Below are 20,388 nucleotides of genomic sequence, written 5' to 3'. Positions count from 1 at the left end.
TAAAAACAATTTGTAGGAAAAGCAAACATGTACGGTTTTGGTGAAGGTACAATATTACAATAACAACATAGAAAAGCAATCAGATCAACTCATTGTTCCTTAATTGCAGATACACATCAAATCCAAAGTTTATTTAGGCAGTACGAATTTCTCAATCCAAGTGGCATGACCTCATACCCTAGTCAACTTGTGCCCAATTATTAAAGGTCAATCCATACAAAACGTATGATAAAGAGCTCTGGAAAGCTTTTGATATAAAGAGGACATTTTTTACCCAATACTTTGAACTTTTCATTATCTTGTAGCAAATTCTTGCCAAAATTTACACAGATTTTTTACATTATGGTTGATTTGGGTTATTACATTTATGGTTGATTTTTATAACATTTATGGTTGATGGGTTTATTACATTTATGGTTGATTTTTATTACATTTATGGTTGTTATTACATTTATGGTTGATTTTTACTACATTTATGGTTGTTATTGCATTTATGGTTTTTATTACATTTATGGGTGATACAGCGTTGCCATTGGTCTTGCTTGTCGTCTTGTCAGTCCTGCCTTCAAGCTCCCCCCCCCCTCTTTGTGGGATGGGTGGTTTTTAACCGTGGGGTGGGTTTAAGGGGACATTCTTTGTGGCAGGACGGCTTTGTAGAGGTGCTGGGCACCTGTTCCTTCTCGCCACTTACTGGCTTGGTATTTTTTTAAAGCTATTTTGGTTCTTTATGTATCGACTTGTATATTTTATGCCGGTGTAAAGTCTAATAATAAAACCAGTATCTTTGATAAAACTAAAACTAAACATAATGTAACAGCCCCCTCTATTGAACTGGGCTTTATTTATGTCACTCCCCATCCCATCCCATCCCGAGTGGTTTGTATCTGCAAGGTGTTCGTTTTGTGATGGTTCGTGTACGTTCGTTCCCTGCAAGAGAGAGTGAATGCCTTTGAAATTGACTGGAATTGTTGAAGGTAATTGTCACAATAATCTATTGTAATTTTGGATGTTGATTCGTGTTTATTCTAAATGTCAACTACTTTGTTGTGTTGTGCTGCTGCTGGTGCACTGCTGGTTTGTTAGGTTTGTTTGTTCGTTGTGTAGTGTTTGTACATACTACTATTACTAAACTGCGCCAATAAAGTATCTAAACACTTACAAATGGTCAGATTTATCGGAACCTGAAATAGTATACAAAAAATTGATTGTTCATTTCTATTCACCGTTAATTTCTGCACATTTTGACACATCTTGTGTTGCGCTACGATGTTGTTTGGTGGATTTATGGACACTTGAGTGGCTTAAGGTCGAATTTCAAAAGTTGCAAAAGCCCCTATTCACCCCAATTCCAGAAGGGAACTCACATAAGCATCACACTCGGACAAAATCAAGACAAAAGACACAAACTCGTTTCGTTTATATGACCATGAAATTAATTGCCGTATATTTAACTTTAAAACTGCTGATATCCTGTCCCCCATTCTTGGTGTGTCCTCCATCACACTGTCCTGAACGCCAAGGAGTCGTCTTCTCATACTCTCAATGAGACCTCTGATCTGTCCCTGGTCAATCCCCTGCCATTTACCGATCAGGATGTGTCGCAATCCCTCAAGAGTGGTGTCAGGCTTGATGGACTTGTTCACTTTCTTCTGCTGCAGAAGTCACCCTCGGACGGCCACTCCTTGGCAGGTCGTCCACATTTCCCTGACTGGCTGAGCTTGGTAGTGATTCCACCATTACTGACCGTCTCTGGTGACGTTGTTACCTGATGAGCTGCAGCTTGCATCGACGTACCGGCTTCTATCAAACCAACGATCCGTCCTCTTTCCTGTTTGGTCATTTGAGCCATCTTATCTTGAAACACCTTTCCTTGCTTACCATTGTTGTATGCCTCCCATCTTTGACCTCTTTGCTTGGTTACTGACAACTACTGCTGATGTTCATCGCAAACGATTTATCCAACATACGACCAAAAAAAATCATTTATAAAAGTCGGGCAAAAGAAACGCTGATCTTACTCGTCACAATACAACGATTTAGCTCGAATAGGGGCTTTTGCAACTTTTGAAATTCGACCTTAAGCCACTCAAGTGCCCGTAAATCCACCAAAAAACATCGTAGCGCAACACAAGATGTGTCAAAATGTGCAGAAATTAACGGTGACTCAATATGAATAATTATTTTTTGGCATACTATTTCAGGTTCCGATATATCTGACCATTTGTAAGTGTTTAGATACTTTATTGGCGCAGTTTACATCATAGTACATGGAGATGGAGGTAGAAAGAGAATGGGTGACTGCTCTATATTCCGACATCCCTATGGTGCGACGATGTTCCGACGCCCCTAGATGTTCCGACACCCCTATATGTTCCGACACCCCTATGTAGTATGTTCCGACACCCCTAATGTTCCGACACCCCTATATGTTCCGACGCCCCTATGTAGTATGTTCCGACACCCCTAATGTTCCGACACCCCTATGTTCCGACACCCCTATGTTCCGACGCCCCTATGTTCCGACACGCCTATATTCCAACACCCTTGTGTTCGGACACCTTTATCCAACGACCCAACACCCCTATCCTATGTTCCGACGCCCCTATGTATGGTGCGACACCCCTATCTTGCATCTTGCATTGTTGTACTCTCCCATAAGCATTGCTGCTGTCCTGGAGAGGGTGGGTTGCAATTTCCATTTGTGCTCTGTGCTTGTGCTTTCAAGATAGTGCTTATATGAGATGGTGATAATGTCAATTTGTCCTAAGAGGGATTGGTAGCTCCATCCCTCTTATAGCATCCCCCTATGTTCCGACACCCCTATGTTCCGACACCCCTATGTTCTGACATGCCTATATTCCGACATGCCTATATTCCGACACCTCTATGTTCCGAAACCCCTATGTTCCGACACGCCTATATTCCGACACCCCTATGTTCCGACACCCCTATGTTCCGACGCCCCTATGTTCCGACACCCCTATGTTCCGACACGCCTATATTCCGACACGCCTATATTCCGACACCCCTATGTTCCGACACCTTTATATTCCAACGACCCAACACCCCTATCCTATGTTCCGACACCCCTATATATGTTCCGACAACCTGCACCAATATTTTGTGTATGTGTTAGCCATTTCTTCAGAAAAATGGTGTGACTTAAAGAAACTACACCTGACCGCAATTTAGTCCATAAACAGTATACTGGTAACCTATCTTTATACGTAGTCCCCCGAGTTTAATTAATTGTATGAAAAGTGTTATTCTGATATTAAAACATCTATGCAACTTTGGTTTATTTAGAAGAGGACTGAGTAATGGAGGGGGTAGTAGGACTTAATTGTTTACTATTAATTGTTAACATATTTAAGTAATATTATTATTATTATTTTTTTCTCGGGGGGGGGGGGGTGGTAAATTACACATCGGCGCAATAAATGCAGGGGACGGTTGGAATTGTTATAAATTGAAGGCTCATGAAATGTTATCAACACGGATACACATCTAACAATAGCAAAGTACCGAGTATGTTATTGCCAGCTAACTCGAGAAGCCATAACTCATGTTTATAACCACACGAAAAATGAAATGCATGCCTCAACAAGCAACAAAATCGTGTGTGATTCGATTATCTTAATTTGATTCCATCACTTTTAAAAACAGTACAAATTCAACTTATTAATGTTCAACCTATTCCCGGCCGAAATTCGCTGGGAAACCTGGCTGTAATACAAGTTGTGTTTTGTTATTGATCAACATAGTAATAATGTGCAAAAATAACTTTGTCGAAACATAGGGGTGGTGGAATATAGGGATGTCGGAACATAGAGGTGTCGGAATGTGTAACAGTGAGATGAGGTTTGTTCCCTATCGTTTCCCCTATCGATAGCCAATCAAAACTGCAGATTTTCACTGTGAGGTTTACAATAATAAATACGAATAGGCTAAGATGTTTGCCATGCTTGAGATCTAATAAGGCTATGTGGGATGTAGCCCAACTCAAGGAGTTAAACCTCTCAAAACTTACTCTCCCATATCCCCCAGAATCAAATTATTAGCAACTATCACTTCAATCAATCAATAAAAAACCTCTTGAGACATTGCATGACTACAACTGCGGACAGTAGGCCTGTTTAATAAAAGATTCGCTTATTGTTGACATTTTTAGTACATGTACGTAACATAAATTATTTTATTATTCTCACAGAAGATGGCAGCACTAGTAGACAATGTGCCGAATGTAAACAACAATGCGGCCATCTTGGAATCAGGCAATGAGTCCAATGGCGTTATACAAGCCTTACTTACTGATCAATACCAGATCACTATGGCATATGCCTACTGGAAAAGCAGCAAACAAGATTGCAGAGCTGTTTTTGATCTCTTCTTCCGTAAGAATCCATTCCGAGGAGAATTCACCATCTTTGCTGGTCTTGGAGAATGTTTGAAATTCTTGAAGGGTTTCAAATTCACAGACTCGGGTAAGGAATTTGTGATCAAGGTATTTGATAAATAAGACAATTACACCATTTTGGTGCCTGCAGTCTCAAATCTAACAAAAGCTAAATAACTTAATCTAGTTTTTTTCTGTTATTGTGATTTATTGTCTAATAATAATAATAATAAGAAATGCTTATATAGCGCAATTCAGTACTGCAAGTACTCTCAATGCGCTTTACAAAACAAATAAACAAATTAATTTATACAAGAGAAAGCAACAATTTAACTAAACAATACAATATTACAAAACAGATTTAGTGAATAAGTGAGTTTTGAGATGGGATTTGAAGAGATCCGGGTTTATCTGGGAACGGAGAGTAGCAGGAAGAGAGTTCCAAAGTGTGGGTGCGCTGAAAGCAAAGGTTCTTTTACCGTACGTTTTTGTTCTGTATGGGGGAACTTGTAGGAGAAGCTGTGAAGAGGATCTAAGTGACCTTGTTGGGGTGTATGGCGTTATCAGTTCAGAAATGTAATGAGGGGAGAGACCATGGACAGCATTGAACGTGAGGAGCAGGACTTTGTACTGTATGCGAGCATTGACAGGAAGCCAGTGGAGTTCTTGTAGAATGGGGGTGATGTGGTTCTGCTTCTTTGATCTAGCGATGAGCCGTGCTGCTGAATTCTGAATTCTTTGGAGTTTAGAGAGGTCTTTATCAGGAATGCCGTACAGGAGACTGTTGCAGTTATCTAGAAGAGATGAGACAAAGGCGTGAATCAAGGTTTCAGTAGTAGTTTTGTTTAAGAAGGAGCGAATCTTTCCAATCCTTCTCAGAGCAAGAGAGGCGTTTCGGCAGCATTATGAATTCTTTGAATCAGATTATAAAGTAATTGTCATACAACTTGTCATTTTACTATTTCAAAAGAATGCAATTCAGATAAATATTTTCTGATCCTGTCTAGATATTGTGTATTTGCGCACCGTTCTACCGCCCTCTATCGAGGTTGAATTTCTGGACTATCTGAAGTCGCTTGATTGCTCCCGTATTGAACTGTATGCAATCCCAGAAGGCTCTGTAGTGTTTCCAAGGGAACCATTATTACGTATTGAAGGACCGCTGCCATTGGTTCAACTCTTAGAAACCACTCTTCTCAATCTGGTCAACTATGCAAGGTACAATTCTAACATTCAGCTGGAGTTAAAACTTAAAAGGGAGGGTTACGTCTAGTAATCACTATTAAAATTAACTCACACAGTGTAGAACCTTGTCATATGAAAGTTTGCACAATAACCTCAAGATAGACACTATAAACCTGTCATCCACCACCAACACCTTGAAAGTCCACCACCAACACCTTGAAAGTCCACCACCAACACCTTGAAAGTCCACCACCAACACCTTGAAAGTCCACCACCAACACCTTGAAGGTTCTAAAAACACCAAACGGCTTGGATGACTCCATGCACCCAACTTTGCCTGCCGTGTCACAAATTTACCTCGTTTGTCTAATATCCTCCATGTTTGGACAAACAAGCAGGGACTAATGAAATTTTTTAAAATTAATATTCCAAAGCAACCTAGCAAAGACACAGGGCTTTGGTCTATTTCAATTTTTGACCACCCCCTGCGCACTAGGGGGCCAAATCAGGGGAAATAACTTTTTTTTTTATGGGGGTGATGATGGTTTGTTGCACAACTGCCTAGTGCACAACTCTATGACTTTTGCCTAGTTATTTGAATAAAGGATCGACTATAACTCTGCTCTGCAAAACCAACATTGCTTTGAATGGTTCAATATGGGTTTACATTACTAGTGTCTTGAGCTTTTACTCATTATTTACCTTGTGCAATCAGATTTTGCCATTTAGGACTTTTAACAATAACTAACTTTGAAGTAACCATTTGTGTTCTTTTGTGCTTGTAAATAGTTTAGTAGCCACAAATGCAGCCCGTTTCCGACTAGCAGCAGGACCCAACAAACAGCTTCTTGAGTTTGGACTGAGACGAGCGCAGGGACCAGACGGAGGTCTTTCTGCTAGTAAATACAGCTATATGGGAGGTATGATCACACTGAGTTTAATCCAACCTACTCTATAGTCTACTCCACTCTGGTGTGGCCTTTCATCCTTTTGTTCTTACTTCTAGCACCCTGAGCAAAGATATTGACTAATTGGGAAACCGCCAAACATAGGGCTAGCTACCTCAGTTGGTAGAGCACCAGTAGGTTAATCTGGAGGTTGTCGGTTCAAGTCCCGTTCCAGCCAGTTTTGCTTTGTTCAAACCCAAGCTAGTTTCAAACAGTTACTGAAGAAAACCTCTCCTAATGGCCTTATCATTTGAGAGCAAACTGACATTCTAAAACCATTTTGACTGTGTTTGTGCACAGAACTAACAGTGTGCTGTGTAGATCATGCGATAACAACATAATATTCTATTGCAGTTTGGCAGATTACTGTTGTTATAATTATTATCATTAATGTTATATATTTCTGGTAATGAAATCAAGGATGCTTCATAAGTGAACTTAATCACTGTACTGTAGCTTGCAAGCCTGAGGAAGCACGAGCACTTAATTGAGTCTCAGAATTCATCACTGCAATAACCTATCTTTCTGAAAGTTTGTATATACTCAGCGCCTTGAGTACCTTGTTTGGTAGATACGTGCGCTATATAAGACTTCAATATTATTATTATATTATATTATTATTATTACCCCTTATACATGTACGTGCAGTAGCCTACCAATCCTATCACAAAGGACCTATGGCTTAATGTCCCATTCAAATTAAGATAAAGGACTGACTCTAACCCACACTCTGCTGATCAGAAACATCAGAGCCTGAGTTCAGTGCTCTGAACCTCTCAGCCACAACATGCTGTCTGTCATTCAAACCACAGCAGATGATATTGCATGGTTGTAGGGCCTAATCAATCAATCAATCAATCAATCAACAGTTGATCATTAAATCCATTATTTGGTCTGTTTTTGTTGCTTGTAGGTTTTGATGGAACCAGTAATGTCTTAGCAGGGAAGTTGTTTAACATTCCATTGAAAGGAACCAATGCTCATTCATTAATCATGGCATTTAGTCGCTTTGATGACTTGAAAAAGAAGGTGAGAATCAGCAGAGATACTTTCCTAATATTCAAATTATAGGTCGACAGGTAACCCTAACCCTAACCCTAACCCTAACCCTAACCCGGCCTCAAACTTCACTCTTGAAGGGCCACAGCAATTTTCCTGGATTTGTACCTTGCAAAGGACACCACAGCAAAGGCACAGGGCACCATTGCAATGGCTATGGCTTATTGCAAAGGACACCACCACCACAGCAAAGGCACAGGGCGCCATTGCAATGGCTATGGCTTATTGCAAAGGACACCACAGCAAAGGCACAGGGCACCATTGCAATGGCTATGGCTTATTGCAAAGGACACCACAGCAAAGGCACAGGGCACCATTGCAATGGCTATGGCTTATTGCAAAGGACACCACAGCAAAGGCACAGGGCACCATTGCAATGGCTATGGCTTATTGCAAAGGACACCACAGCAAAGGCACAGGGCACCATTGCAATGGCTATGGCTTATTGCAAAGGACACCACAGCAAAGGCACAGGGCACCATTGCAATGGCTATGGCTTATTGCAAAGGACACCACAGCAAAGGCACAGGGCACCATTGCAATGGCTATGGCTTATTGCAAAGGACACCACAGCAAAGGCACAGGGCACCATTGCAATGGCTATGGCTTATTGCAAAGGACACCACAGCAAAGGCACAGGGCACCATTGCAATGGCTATGGCTTATTGCAAAGGACACCACAGCAAAGGCACAGGGCACCATTGCAATGGCTATGGCTTATTGCAAAGGACATCACAGCAAAGGCACAGGGCACCATTGCAATGGCTATGGCTTATTGCAAAGGACACCACAGCAAAGGCACAGGGCACCATTGCAATGGCTATGGCTTATTGCAAAGGACACCACAGCAAAGGCACAGGGCGCCATTGCAATGGCTATGGCTTATTGCAAAGGACACCACAGCAAAGGCACAGGGCACCATTGCAATGGCTATGGCTTATTGCAAAGTACACCACAGCAAAGGCACAGGGCACCATTGCAATGGCTATGGCTTTGGGTGCAGTGGTTTATTTTAAGGCCTGGGTCAATACCAGCAAATGCGAAATAAAAAACAAACAAGGAAAGGTAAACATTGCAAAGAATGTTTGGATTTGAAAGCTATGGTGTCATTATCTTTATATCAGTATCAATCCTCCATAGAAATGTTGATATCCCAAGTTTTGTCAAATTGGGAAAAAAAATTGAAAAGAATTCAGCTAGGTTACTACATTTTAAAATTTTTAATTTTACTATTTGTTTGATCTTGGTGCATCTCAACATATGCATTAAATAACAAACCTGTGAAATTGAGCTCAGTTGCGAGATAACTGCTTGTATGAAAGAAAAAAACACCCTTGTCACACGAAGTTGTGTGCTTACAGATGTTTTATTTCGAGCCCTCAAAATCTAATTCTGAGGTCTTGAAATCAAATTCGTGGAAAATAACTTCTTTCTCAAAAACTTCGTCACTTCAGAGGGAGCCGCTTCTCACAATGTTTTATACTATCAACAGCTCCCCATTACTCGATACCAAGTAAGATTTTATGCTAATAATTATTTTGATTAATTACCAATAATGTTCACTGCCTTTAAATTGAATTTCTTAATCTAAATTATTGATCTAACTTTAGAGCATTAAGTTTGTTTGATAGATAGATTTGATGTTTGTGACTTTCCAGATGATCCAGCCTAAAGATAAATCTAAGGAGTGTGTTGATCTTGCTGCAATCTCGTTGACATATCTGACTAAAGTATGTAAGCTATTTAACATCACAGCGACTCATCAAGGAGAGCTAGCGGCCTTCATTGCTTTTGCACTTGCATTCCCGCAATCATTCCTCATCCTGGTTGACACTTATGATGTTCTCAAGTGAGTCAAATTTATCATTCCTCATCTTGGTTGACACTTATGATGTTCTCAAGTGAGTCAAATTTATCTTTAATGCATTTTATTCCAGAAACATTTGACTTCAAGCAGACAAATACTCATCCCTACCAACCACAATCAACTTTGAAGTCTCACACATATCCAAAACAAGAAAACAACTATCATCATGACAATATTTTGTATAAAATAACGCTTTCCGTTACAATTATATTCATAGAAAATTCTTGAAAATTAAAATACCCATAGCCATTTACTATAAATACAATTTTAATTTTTTCTGTAATACAAATATTCCGTTAAAATTAACATTGAAACAACATTCATAAATAACTCAGACAGTTTCGCTATTTCTATTGGTGGAGAGCGCGTCACGTGGGAGTGTTTAAACGGTTGCTAATGACCAGCTGGAGCTCTGTTTATAGCAGGTTGTTTTCAGATGTTACGGGTGATGCGGGCGCTGTCGGTGAGTTGGCCGCGCTGTGTGTGAAAGGAGAACGTCCAGCACCAAGACTATACGCGCACGAACAGATCCGAAAACTGTTGTCTCAGTCATAACAATGCAACACACGGACGTACAGAGCTCAAGCACGTCGGAAACTGATCAGTTTTACAGAGTTTCTTACTTAATTACGCTTTTTAACCCAAAAGGCATTTATGAATGGGAATAAAAGAGTAGTGACTCGTTCTTAAACGGCCGTTTAAAACCTTGCAGGGTCGTTGCCGTGCGATAAAGGCCCTCGCCTTTGGCTCGGGCTTTTCTCACAGCTGCAATGACCCTGCCGGTTTTAAACGGCCGTTTAAGAACTTGTCGCTACCCTTTTATTCCCTTATTTAAGCTTGGGACCAGGATGCTTATTTTTGTAGAAACACCATTTGCTGATCACGCCATAATTTGTGCATCCATGACATCTGTTTTTATTGTTGTTTTCTTAAAGCAAATCCATATGAGGAAGTATTGATTTTATTATCTTGGGATAAGAACCCTCTTGACTTATGTATGGATAACTTCCCTGCAAGACTGAGAAACAAATCAAGAAACTGTGCTTTATCAGTGATGTCTATCAGCGTAATGCACAGATTTGGTTAATATATTGGCTATTTCTTTATTTCAGAAGCGGTATTGCTAATTTTTGTGCAGTTGCCTTAGCTCTAAATGAGGTAGGATATCAATCTGTTGGAATAAGAATTGACAGCGGTGACTTAGCGTATCAATCTGTGAAGATAAGAGACACCTTCAAGACAGTTGGCAATGAGTGAGTAGTTAGTGTCAATTCAATGTGTTTGTCAATAACACTATCAATAAGAAATGATAGCGGTGACTTAGCTTATCAATCTGTGAAGATAAGATACACCTTCAAGACAGTTGGCAATGAGCGAGTAGTTAGTGTCAATTCAATTTGTTTGTCAATAACACTATCAATAAGAATTGATAGCGGTGACTTAGCGTATCAATCTGTGAAGATAAGAGACACCTTCAAGACAGTTGGCAATGAGTGAGTAGTTAGTGTCAATTCAATTTGTTTGTCAATAACACTATCAATAAGAATTGATAGCGGTGACTTAGCTTATCAATCTGTGAAGATAAGATACACCTTCAAGACAGTTGGCAATGAGTGAGTAGTTAGTGTCAATTCAATTTGTTTGTCAATAACACTATCAATAAGAATTGATAGCAGTGACTTAGCGTATCAATCTGTGAAGATAAGAAACACCTTCAAGACAGTTGGCAATGAGTGAGTAGTTAGTGTCAATTAAATTTGTATGTTAATAACACTATCAGTAAGAACTGACAGCGGTGACTTAGCTTATCAATCTGTGAAGATAAGATACACCTTCAAGACAGTTGGCAATGAGTGAGTAGTTAGTGTCAATTAAATTTGTGTGTTAATAACACTATCAGTAAGAATTGACAGCGGTGACTTAGCGTATCAATCTGTGAAGATAAGAGACACCTTCAAGACAGTTGGCAATGAGTGAGTAGTTAGTATCAATTCAATTTGTTTGTCAATAACACTATCAATAAGAGTTGATAGCGGTGACTTAGCTTATCAATCTGTGAAGATAAGATACACCTTCAAGACAGTTGGCAATGAGTGAGTAGTTAGTGTCAATTCAATTTGTTTATCAATAACACTATCAATAAGAATTGATAGCGGTGACTTAGCTTATCAATCTGTGAAGATAAGAGACACCTTCAAGACAGTTTGCAATCTTAAATCAATCCTTAAAATCCTTTTTAGACTCCCAACATTTTTTACTTCTGCTCATGAGAAATTTCCTTCAGTAAAATGCTAGGAGTATTAAACAAGATTGAGCACATTGTAAATGTAGTTAATTACAGCAATAGTTATGAATGGCCTGACCTTTCGACCCTAGCAGGTTCTCGAAGGCTAATCTTGAAGGTTAATTGATTAATTTACAGGTTTGGATTGCCCTGGTTCAAAGACCAAACAATTGTTGCTAGTAATGACATCAATGAAGACACTCTACTGTCTCTCAAACAACAGGTTAGTAACCCATAAAGACTAATCCCATGGATTCACAGTGCATTAATACAGCATAACCCATTCCATATACTTCAGTAAACAGTAATATTATAAGATTCAGTAACGTCTTGTTGTCAGTAATGAAACACTACATTCTACTCCATAAAACAAGTCTACTGATATAGTATTATTACAATCCTATAGAGACTTGTTCTATGGAAACTTCTGTTCACAGTGCATTAATACAGCGTGACTTCAACACAGCACTAGATCTTTCCATATACTTCAGTAAACAGTAATCTTATAAGATTCAGTCACGTCTTGTTGTCAGTAATGAAACATTACATTCTACTCCATAAAACAAGTCTACTGATATAGTATTATTACAATCCTATAGAGACTTGTTCTATGAAAACTTCTGTTCACAGTGCATTAATACAGCGTGACTTCAATACATCACTAGATCTTTCCATATACTTCAGTAAGCAGTAATCTTATAAGATTCAGTCACGTCTTGTTGTCAGTAATGAAACATTACATTCTACTCCATAAAACAAGTCTACTGATATAGTATTATTACAATCCTATAGAGACTTGTTCTATGGAAACTTCTGTTCACAGTGCATTAATACAGCATGACTTCAATACATCACTAGATCTTTCTATATACTTCAGTAAACAGTAATCTTATAAGATTCAGTCACGTCTTGTTGTCAGTAATGAAACATTACATTCTACTCCATAAAACAAGTCTACTTTTATAGTATTATTACAATCCTATAGAGACCATGGAATTCAATCCCAAGGAGTAGCCTCCAGCAAACAAACCTAACTTTGAGTCACCTTTGTAAGGCATTGTGATTGGTGACTCTCATAAAAAAGAAGTAAAAAAAGGAAATGATACAATCTAAGAAGGATCCCCAAAACAATAGCTTCATCGTGGTTGAAAGATCCAGCTATGATGATTTTGTTATAATTGTATATAATTGTAACACACTCATTTGTCAGAGCATATAAATAGAAATTGAATGCTGTTTCCTTTCTGTGCATGTAGTGTTGGTTTTTGTTTTGACTTATATTAGGGGAACTCAATTGATGCTTTTGTATTGAATGCTGTTTCCTTTCTGTGCATGTAACAGTGGTTTTTGTTTTGACTAATATTAGGGGAACTCAATTGATGCTTTTGTATTGAATGCTGTTTCCTTTCTGTGCATGTAACAGTGGTTTTTGTTTTGACTAATATTAGGGGAACTCAATTGATGCTTTTGTATTGAATGCTGTTTCCTTTCTGTGCATGTAACAGTGGTTTTTGTTTTGACTAATATTAGGGGAACTCAATTGATGCTTTTGTATTGAATGCTGTTTTCTTTCTGTGCATGTAACAGTGGTTTTTGTTTTGACTAATATTAGGGGAACTCAATTGATGCTTTTGTATTGAATGCTGTTTCCTTTCTGTGCATGTAACAGTGGTTTTTGTTTTGACTAATATTAGGGGAACTCAATTGATGCTTTTGTATTGAATGCTGTTTCCTTTCTGTGCATGTAACGGTGGTTTTTGTTTTGACTAATATTAGGGGAACTCAATTGATGCTTTTGTATTGAATGCTGTTTCCTTTCTGTGCATGTAACAGTGGTTTTTGTTTTGACTAATATTAGGGGAACTCAATTGATGCTTTTGAATTGAATGCTGTTTCCTTTCTGTGCATGTAACGGTGGTTTTTGTTTTGACTAATATTAGGGGAACTCAATTGATGCTTTTGTATTGAATGCTGTTTCCTTTCTGTGCATGTAACGGTGGTTTTTGTTTTGACTAATATTAGGGGAACTCAATTGATGCTTTTGTATTGAATGCTGTTTCCTTTCTGTGCATGTAACGTTGGATTTTTGTTTTGACTTATATTAGGGGAACTCAATTGATGCCTTTGGTATTGGTACTCATCTTGTGACATGCCAGAGACAACCTGCACTCGGCTGTGTGTTTAAGGTAAAGTATAAATATATTACAAGTTTAATGAATTAGGCGTTCCATACATATAGTTATGACTGGAACCATCCGGTCGTAACCAGATTTGTCTGGTTCTAACTAGATATTTATGTCTTATTGATTGTCTACAGTTGGTTCAAATTGATGACACACCTCGTATTAAACTGAGTCATGACATTGAAAAAGTCACTCTACCTGGTAGGAAGCAGATCTTTAGACTCTATGGAGCTGATGGTGAGTATCCTCATGCACTGCCACATGACATATTATTTTAAATATTAATAAATCCAACAAATAAATGTAAAAACAAAATCATGGCAAAGAAAAGCTGTGAACAGGTAAATAACTTCCCCACCCTCTACGATTTCAATCTTATTGTCATCATCTTCATCATCATCATTTCGTCTGTGTTCATCCAGTGTAAGATGTAGCCCTCCTCATGTAAATGCCATTCATTTCTATTTCTTGCAGTTCTAGTCCATGTTGTTCCTGCATAATACCCTGATGCCATCTCTCCATCTTCTTCTCTGTCTACCTCTTTTCATTTTCCATGTCCTTGGTTGTCAATCCATTACTGGTGTTGTCCATCTATTGTCATTTATTTGTGCATTGTGTCCAGCCCATCTCTATTTAACTTGTTTTACTGTCCTTTTGATTGTCTCTTACTCCAGTTTTCTTTCATTGAATCATATCTCTAATTGAGATGTAGCATTTGCTTCTCCATTGCTCTTTGTGTTGTGCAGAGTTGTTGTACAAGGTTCTTATGATTGGACAGTAATTTATATCTCTAACATGTATTTTCTCAACCTTTCAGGTTTTGCTTCTCCATTGCTCTTTGTGTTATGCAGAGTTTTTGTACAAGGTTCTTATGATTGGCCAGTAATTGATATCTCTTCCATGTATTTTCTCAACCTGTCAGGTTTTGCTTCTCCATTGCTCTTTGTGTTATGCAGAGTTTTTGTACAAGGTTCTTATGATTGGCCAGTAATTGATATCTCTGCCATGTATTTTCTCGACCTTTCAGGTTTTGCTTCTCCATTGCTCTTTGTGTTATGCAGAGTTTTTGTACAAGGTTCTTATGATTGGCCAGTAATTGATATCTCTTCCATGTATTTTCTCGACCTTTCAGGTTTTGCTTCTCCATTGATCTTTGTGTCGTGCAGAGTTTTTGTACAAGGTTCTTATGATTGGCCGGTAATTGGTATCTCTAACATGTATTTTCTCAACCTTTCAGGTTTTGCTTCTCCATTGCTCTTTGTGTTATGCAGAGTTTTTGTACAAGGTTCTTATGATTGGCCAGTAATTGATATCTCTTCCATGTATTTTCTCGACCTTTCAGGTTTTGCTTCTCCATTGCTCTTTGTGTTATGCAGAGTTTTTGTACAAGGTTCTTATGATTGGCCAGTAATTGATATCTCTTCCATGTATTTTCTCGACCTTTCAGGTTTTGCTTCTCCATTGATCTTTGTGTCGTGCAGAGTTTTTGTACAAGGTTCTTATGATTGGCCGGTAATTGGTATCTCTAACATGTATTTTCTCAACCTGTCAGGTTTTGCTATTGCTGACTTAATGGCTCAAGTTCATGAACCTTCGCCTGCCCTACATGAAGAAGTGTTATGTCGTCATCCATTTGAGGTATGTAGGCTTCAAACACACTGTCCGAAACTGTCCCAGGAAAAAGTAATAGTCCAGCGGCCCAGGTGACTTCCTTCCTACCCTCTGCACCAAGTTCTGTTAATAAGCTGGACAGTACTTTTTAGAAGTAAGAAGTCTCCCAAGTTCTAAAAAATCTACACCCTGCTGGTTGTTGAGAAGTCTCTTGTATTTAAAAAAATCTACTCTGCGGTAATAAAAACTAAAAGAATATAAAGAAAGACAAGTTCTCAAAAGGACAAAATCTACACAGCATGTAGATACACATGGTGTTACTGCAAACCAAATACACATTGATACCTCACTATGCCATGTCTTCATTTTAGTTAGCAAATTTCTTGAATAAAGTACGACCCTTTGTAAAGGAGGGTCACATTGTGACTACCGCTATACCAGAATCAGCGACAGTGATGAAGGTTTCAATTAGAACTGGTTATTATATGTAAAGGTTTGCGGTAACACCATGTATTAAATATCTCTAAATGAGTTGGGGTGGTTCTGAAAAGAATTGTTGGTTTCAACTCAACTTTTTTATCAATATGCTCTGATCGTCTCATGCATTTCGATCAGTATGCCCTGATCGTCGTCTGCTTTCTCCAGAAGACGATCAGAGCATACTGATTGAAATGTTGAGTTGAAACCACCCCAACTCATTTAGAGATATTCATTACATGGTGTTAAGGCAAACCTTTCCATATCGTATTTCCACCATGCAAAATAAAACTGGTTACTTGGTGCATTAGACACGCATGATCAACGGATTTTGTGTTTTTCAGGAGCTAACCAGAGTTAATGTACAGCCATCAAGAGTGGAACATCTGCATAAGATCTTTATGAAAGACGGACAGGTATGATATCAATAATCACAATCCCTCTTCCCCACCCCACCCCACCCCACCCCACCTTACCCCAACCCACTTTACCCCAACCCACATCACCCCCACCTCACCCCACCTCACCCCACCCAACCTTACCCACCCCACCTCACCCCACCCAACCTTACCCATCCCCACCTCACCTCACCTCACCCCACCCCACCCCATCCCACCCCACATCACCCCACCTCACCCCACCCAACCTTACCTACCCCACCCCACATCACCCCACCTCACCCCACCCCACCCAAAATACATCTATTGCTGAAGGAATGAAGTTTAACATCACACCATTTTAATGTTATTTTGGAAAGAAGTTTCTAAAATAGAAATATATTAATCTGCAAAATTGTTTTTAATGGCCTGACGTTTCGACCCTAGCAGTCTTTCTTGGCTTTTACAATTATACCATTGTCCTTCTGGTTGATTAGCAGTTTGCAACAGTTAATTCTATTTTCTCAAAATATTACTCTGCTATAGTATGAATAGTATGATATTGTTTGATTTGACCCTGACGTCGATGTTTGTAAAGACACTGTATACTTGATACTTTCCTCTGATGCAAATTGAACATCTATTATATATTTGTATCATGTTATTATAGTTGAGGCACTTTGGCTTCATGCACCAGTGAGGTTAACCATCATTAATGAGTGGTTCATCTACCATGAACTTGTTCATTCAATGGAACAAATGGGAAATGTGTTTGTGTAATCACTGTTCCTCATGATGAATACAACCTAATGAACCTTATTGGAAAGAGACAAACGATAAACCATCTAATTTTGACATTTTGGAATTAAGCTCTTGAGAAAAATTATCTTCTTGGATTAGTTTTCCAAATATTTATCCAATATCTGGACATTTATTTGCAAAAAATAGTTAGTGGCCTGATGTTTCGACCCTAGCAGGGCCTTTTTCGAAGGCTAAAAACCTAACCCTAACCCTAACCCTAACCCTTTTTAGCCTTCGAGAAAGACTCTGCTAGGGTCGAAACGTCGGGCCACTAACTATTTTTTGCATTTAAACCATCGTCCATTTGGTTGATAAGTTGTTTGCAACAGCTAATTCTATTTTCTCAAGATATTTATTTGAATGTTTTATTGTTATTGTTTTTGTCTAATGCCAGATCTGCCAACCCTTACCAACTCTTACTGAGATCCGAGCTTATGTCCAGCATGGGATCCGTTCAATCAGACCAGATATCAAAAGAGAACTTAACCCTACACCGTACAAGGTAAGATCTAACACAGCACCTTACACCAAACATTATCCCCATTTCCATTTTGACTTCCCACCATGAAAAGTTTCAAATCCTAATTATCGGCATTTATTATTTTTTCTTTTTCAACTGATTGCTATGTTTGATTGACTGAAACTTTGCATTGTTAAAACATACATCAGTTATGCAAACGTTATCTTTAGGACAAATCTTTTTTTGCTCTGACTGAGAAGAGCCAAGATTCTTGAGATCTCCAGCAGTCAGGAGAAAGCTAGTGATATAGGGACTTTGTGTGTATGAGGTAGAGACAGGTTCTGAGTAGACTTGTGATGATGGATCTTCATTATGACACCCCTGATTGACTGATTGATTGATTGATTGATTGATTGATTGATTGATTGATTGATTGACTGATTGACTGATTGATTGATGATTGATGGATTGATTGATTGATTGATTGATTGATTGATTGATTGATTGATTTATTGATTGATTGAATGATGAATGTGTAAAGGTGTTGCAATTGTTTGATGGACGGCCCTTTTTATTACTGGCTTGTAGGGGTGTGGATTCTTATAAATTGTTATCTATCTGTTTGTTTCCTCAGGTTTCTGTAAGCAGCAATCTGTATAACTTTCTCCATGATTTATGGCAGGAGAGCTTACCTATTGGTCTGCTTAGATGATGCAACACACTACATACATCAGATACTAAAGCTTATAGCTGCTACTACCCAAAGTGGAGTTACATTGTAACACTTTGTGTGCAGCGAAGATTATACAAGTATCATTAGTGAGTGTACACTGCTATAAAGTTTACTTCTGTGTGATTCCATCAAGCTTAATGAGTCATTTGTCATAAATATCAGTATACACCAAAACATGCTGACGGGTTTAAATTTACAAAATATTTGTTTTTTGTAAATTTAAAAGCCATTTTTTTACAACTTATTTTATGTTGGCAACTTCCTACTTTATAAATAACATCAAAAAGGGGTTAAAAATAGCAATGAAAGAAAATGTGCCAATTTATTTTCAATTAACAACTCAACATTAAACCCCTTTTTCTCAGTTGTATTCTCTTGCTTGGTGTTTCTACTCTCACAACTTAAAATTGATCTAAAAAGTGTAAAAAAGCATAGATTATGTATCTACCAAGTGAAAGTGTCCTGAGTCAACAATCGACTCATTTTGCTTGCTCTCATCACATTTGTATGCCCTTGATTTGACAATAAGTGCAATTAACTAAGTGCAAGTAAATCACCCTAAAGGTATTACAGCGAGGTGGGGCCCCAGAGCCGAGGCCCCAATGTTACTGATGATTGATGGGCAAAAAGAGCCAAAGTAATGATCAGCTGCCAATAATTTATTTTCATAGGTTTTAGTTTCAAGTTTTTAATAATTCAAAGATTGTAGATCATGTGATTTGTTTGAGTTTACTAAACTAAAAACGTACTGCATTTTATTCCTAAATTGAGAGTTGAATTTTGGTGGAGGAAATGATTAAATTACATCAGTACTGAAGAATTTGAAAAGTCAATCATCTTAAGTTGATCATTGCAAAAGGCGAATGTAATACAAATACATTAAATTACATCAGTACTGAAGAATTTGAAAAGTCAATCATCTTAAGTTGATCATTGCAAAAGGGGAATGTAATACAAATACATTAAATTACATCAGTACTGAAGAATTTGAAAAGTCAATCATCTTAAGTTGATCATTGCAAAAGGGGAATGTAATACAAATACATTAAATTACATCAGTACTGAAGAATTTGAAAAGTCAATCATCTTAAGTTGATCATTGCAAAAAGGCGAATGTAATACAAATACATTTACATGAGATACACTTAAAAATAAGAAGACAAGAAAAGAAAACATTGTTTGAATGGTGCATAGATTCTGTGTTGTATAATGCAACCAGTTATTAAAGTGCCTTGGTCTTTTCTGCTCCTTGCTCTATTAAAGGCAGTGGACACTATTGGTAATTACTCAAAATATTTATTAGCATAAATCCTTTCTTGGTAACGAGTAATGGGAAGAGGTTGACAGTATAAAACATTGTGAGAAACGGCTCCCTCTGAAGTAACATAGTTTTCGAGAAAGAAGTAATTTTCCACGAATTTGATTTCGAGACCTCAAGTTTATATCTTGAGGTCTCGAAATCAAGCATCTGAAAGCACACAACTTCGTGTGACAAAATAAGGGTGTTTTTTTCCTTCATTAATATCCCGCAACTTCGACGACTGATTGAGCTCAAATTTACACAGGTTTGTTATTTTATGCATATGTTGAGATCCACCAACTGTCAAGACTAATCTTTTACAATTACCAATAGTGTCCAGTGTCTTTAACGGTTGTTGTATTTTATTGTAACTTTGTGACCTTTATAAAAGGTGCTTTATATATAAATATGAATAATATTAATAGTATAGCTTTATTGATTTAAAAAAAATGTTGATAAAGAGATGCTTAATTTGTATTTTTGTAATGAAAACATATCTAGCATGTTAAGACCTCTGAGTCCTATTATTGAATTATCATTCAATGAATTTTAAAATTCAACTTAATCTAGGTTTTTAAGGAATAATGTTTTAAAGTTTTATCTGCTCAGTGCACATACCATGTTAGAACATTACTTTGTTCTGACAAGAATCTGCTGGTACTTTTTTAAAGGGTTAAAATTTCAATATTGTTTGAAGTAGTCAAATAG

The 20,388-nt window shown here is 38.0% G+C and overlaps 1 protein-coding gene across 1 annotated transcript; it reads left to right on the top strand.

The window, feature by feature from the left end:
- Nucleotides 1-858: 858 nt before the first annotated feature.
- Nucleotides 859-19,708, top strand: LOC117300814 (nicotinate phosphoribosyltransferase-like). The gene is made up of 14 exons (XM_033784643.1): nucleotides 859-974; nucleotides 4,211-4,484; nucleotides 5,404-5,614; nucleotides 6,371-6,501; nucleotides 7,442-7,557; nucleotides 9,246-9,436; nucleotides 10,567-10,707; nucleotides 11,877-11,961; nucleotides 13,844-13,924; nucleotides 14,056-14,158; nucleotides 15,474-15,559; nucleotides 16,354-16,425; nucleotides 17,582-17,689; nucleotides 18,282-19,708. Exons 2-14 carry the CDS (start codon nucleotides 4,214-4,216, stop codon nucleotides 18,357-18,359), a joined length of 1,674 nt encoding a protein of 557 aa, XP_033640534.1. The 5' UTR covers nucleotides 859-974; nucleotides 4,211-4,213; the 3' UTR covers nucleotides 18,360-19,708.
- Nucleotides 19,709-20,388: the final 680 nt, after the last annotated feature.

This window comes from Asterias rubens, chromosome 16 (genome assembly GCF_902459465.1).
Source record: "Asterias rubens chromosome 16, eAstRub1.3, whole genome shotgun sequence".
Lineage (NCBI taxonomy): Eukaryota > Metazoa > Echinodermata > Asteroidea > Forcipulatida > Asteriidae > Asterias > Asterias rubens.
The sequence above is the reverse complement of the archived record's forward strand: the minus strand, read 5'-3'. Positions and strand labels throughout refer to the sequence as shown.

Bases quoted from the DNA above. Each gene is read 5' to 3' on its own strand.
- LOC117300814 (XM_033784643.1), top strand. From the start codon at position 4,214: ATGGCAGCACTAGTAGACAATGTGCCGAATGTAAACAACAATGCGGCC. The intron at 4,485-5,403 runs GTAAGGAATTTG...GATCCTGTCTAG, and splicing joins TTTCAAATTCACAGACTCGG to ATATTGTGTATTTGCGCACC. The intron at 11,962-13,843 runs GTTAGTAACCCA...GACTTATATTAG, and splicing joins TACTGTCTCTCAAACAACAG to GGGAACTCAATTGATGCCTT.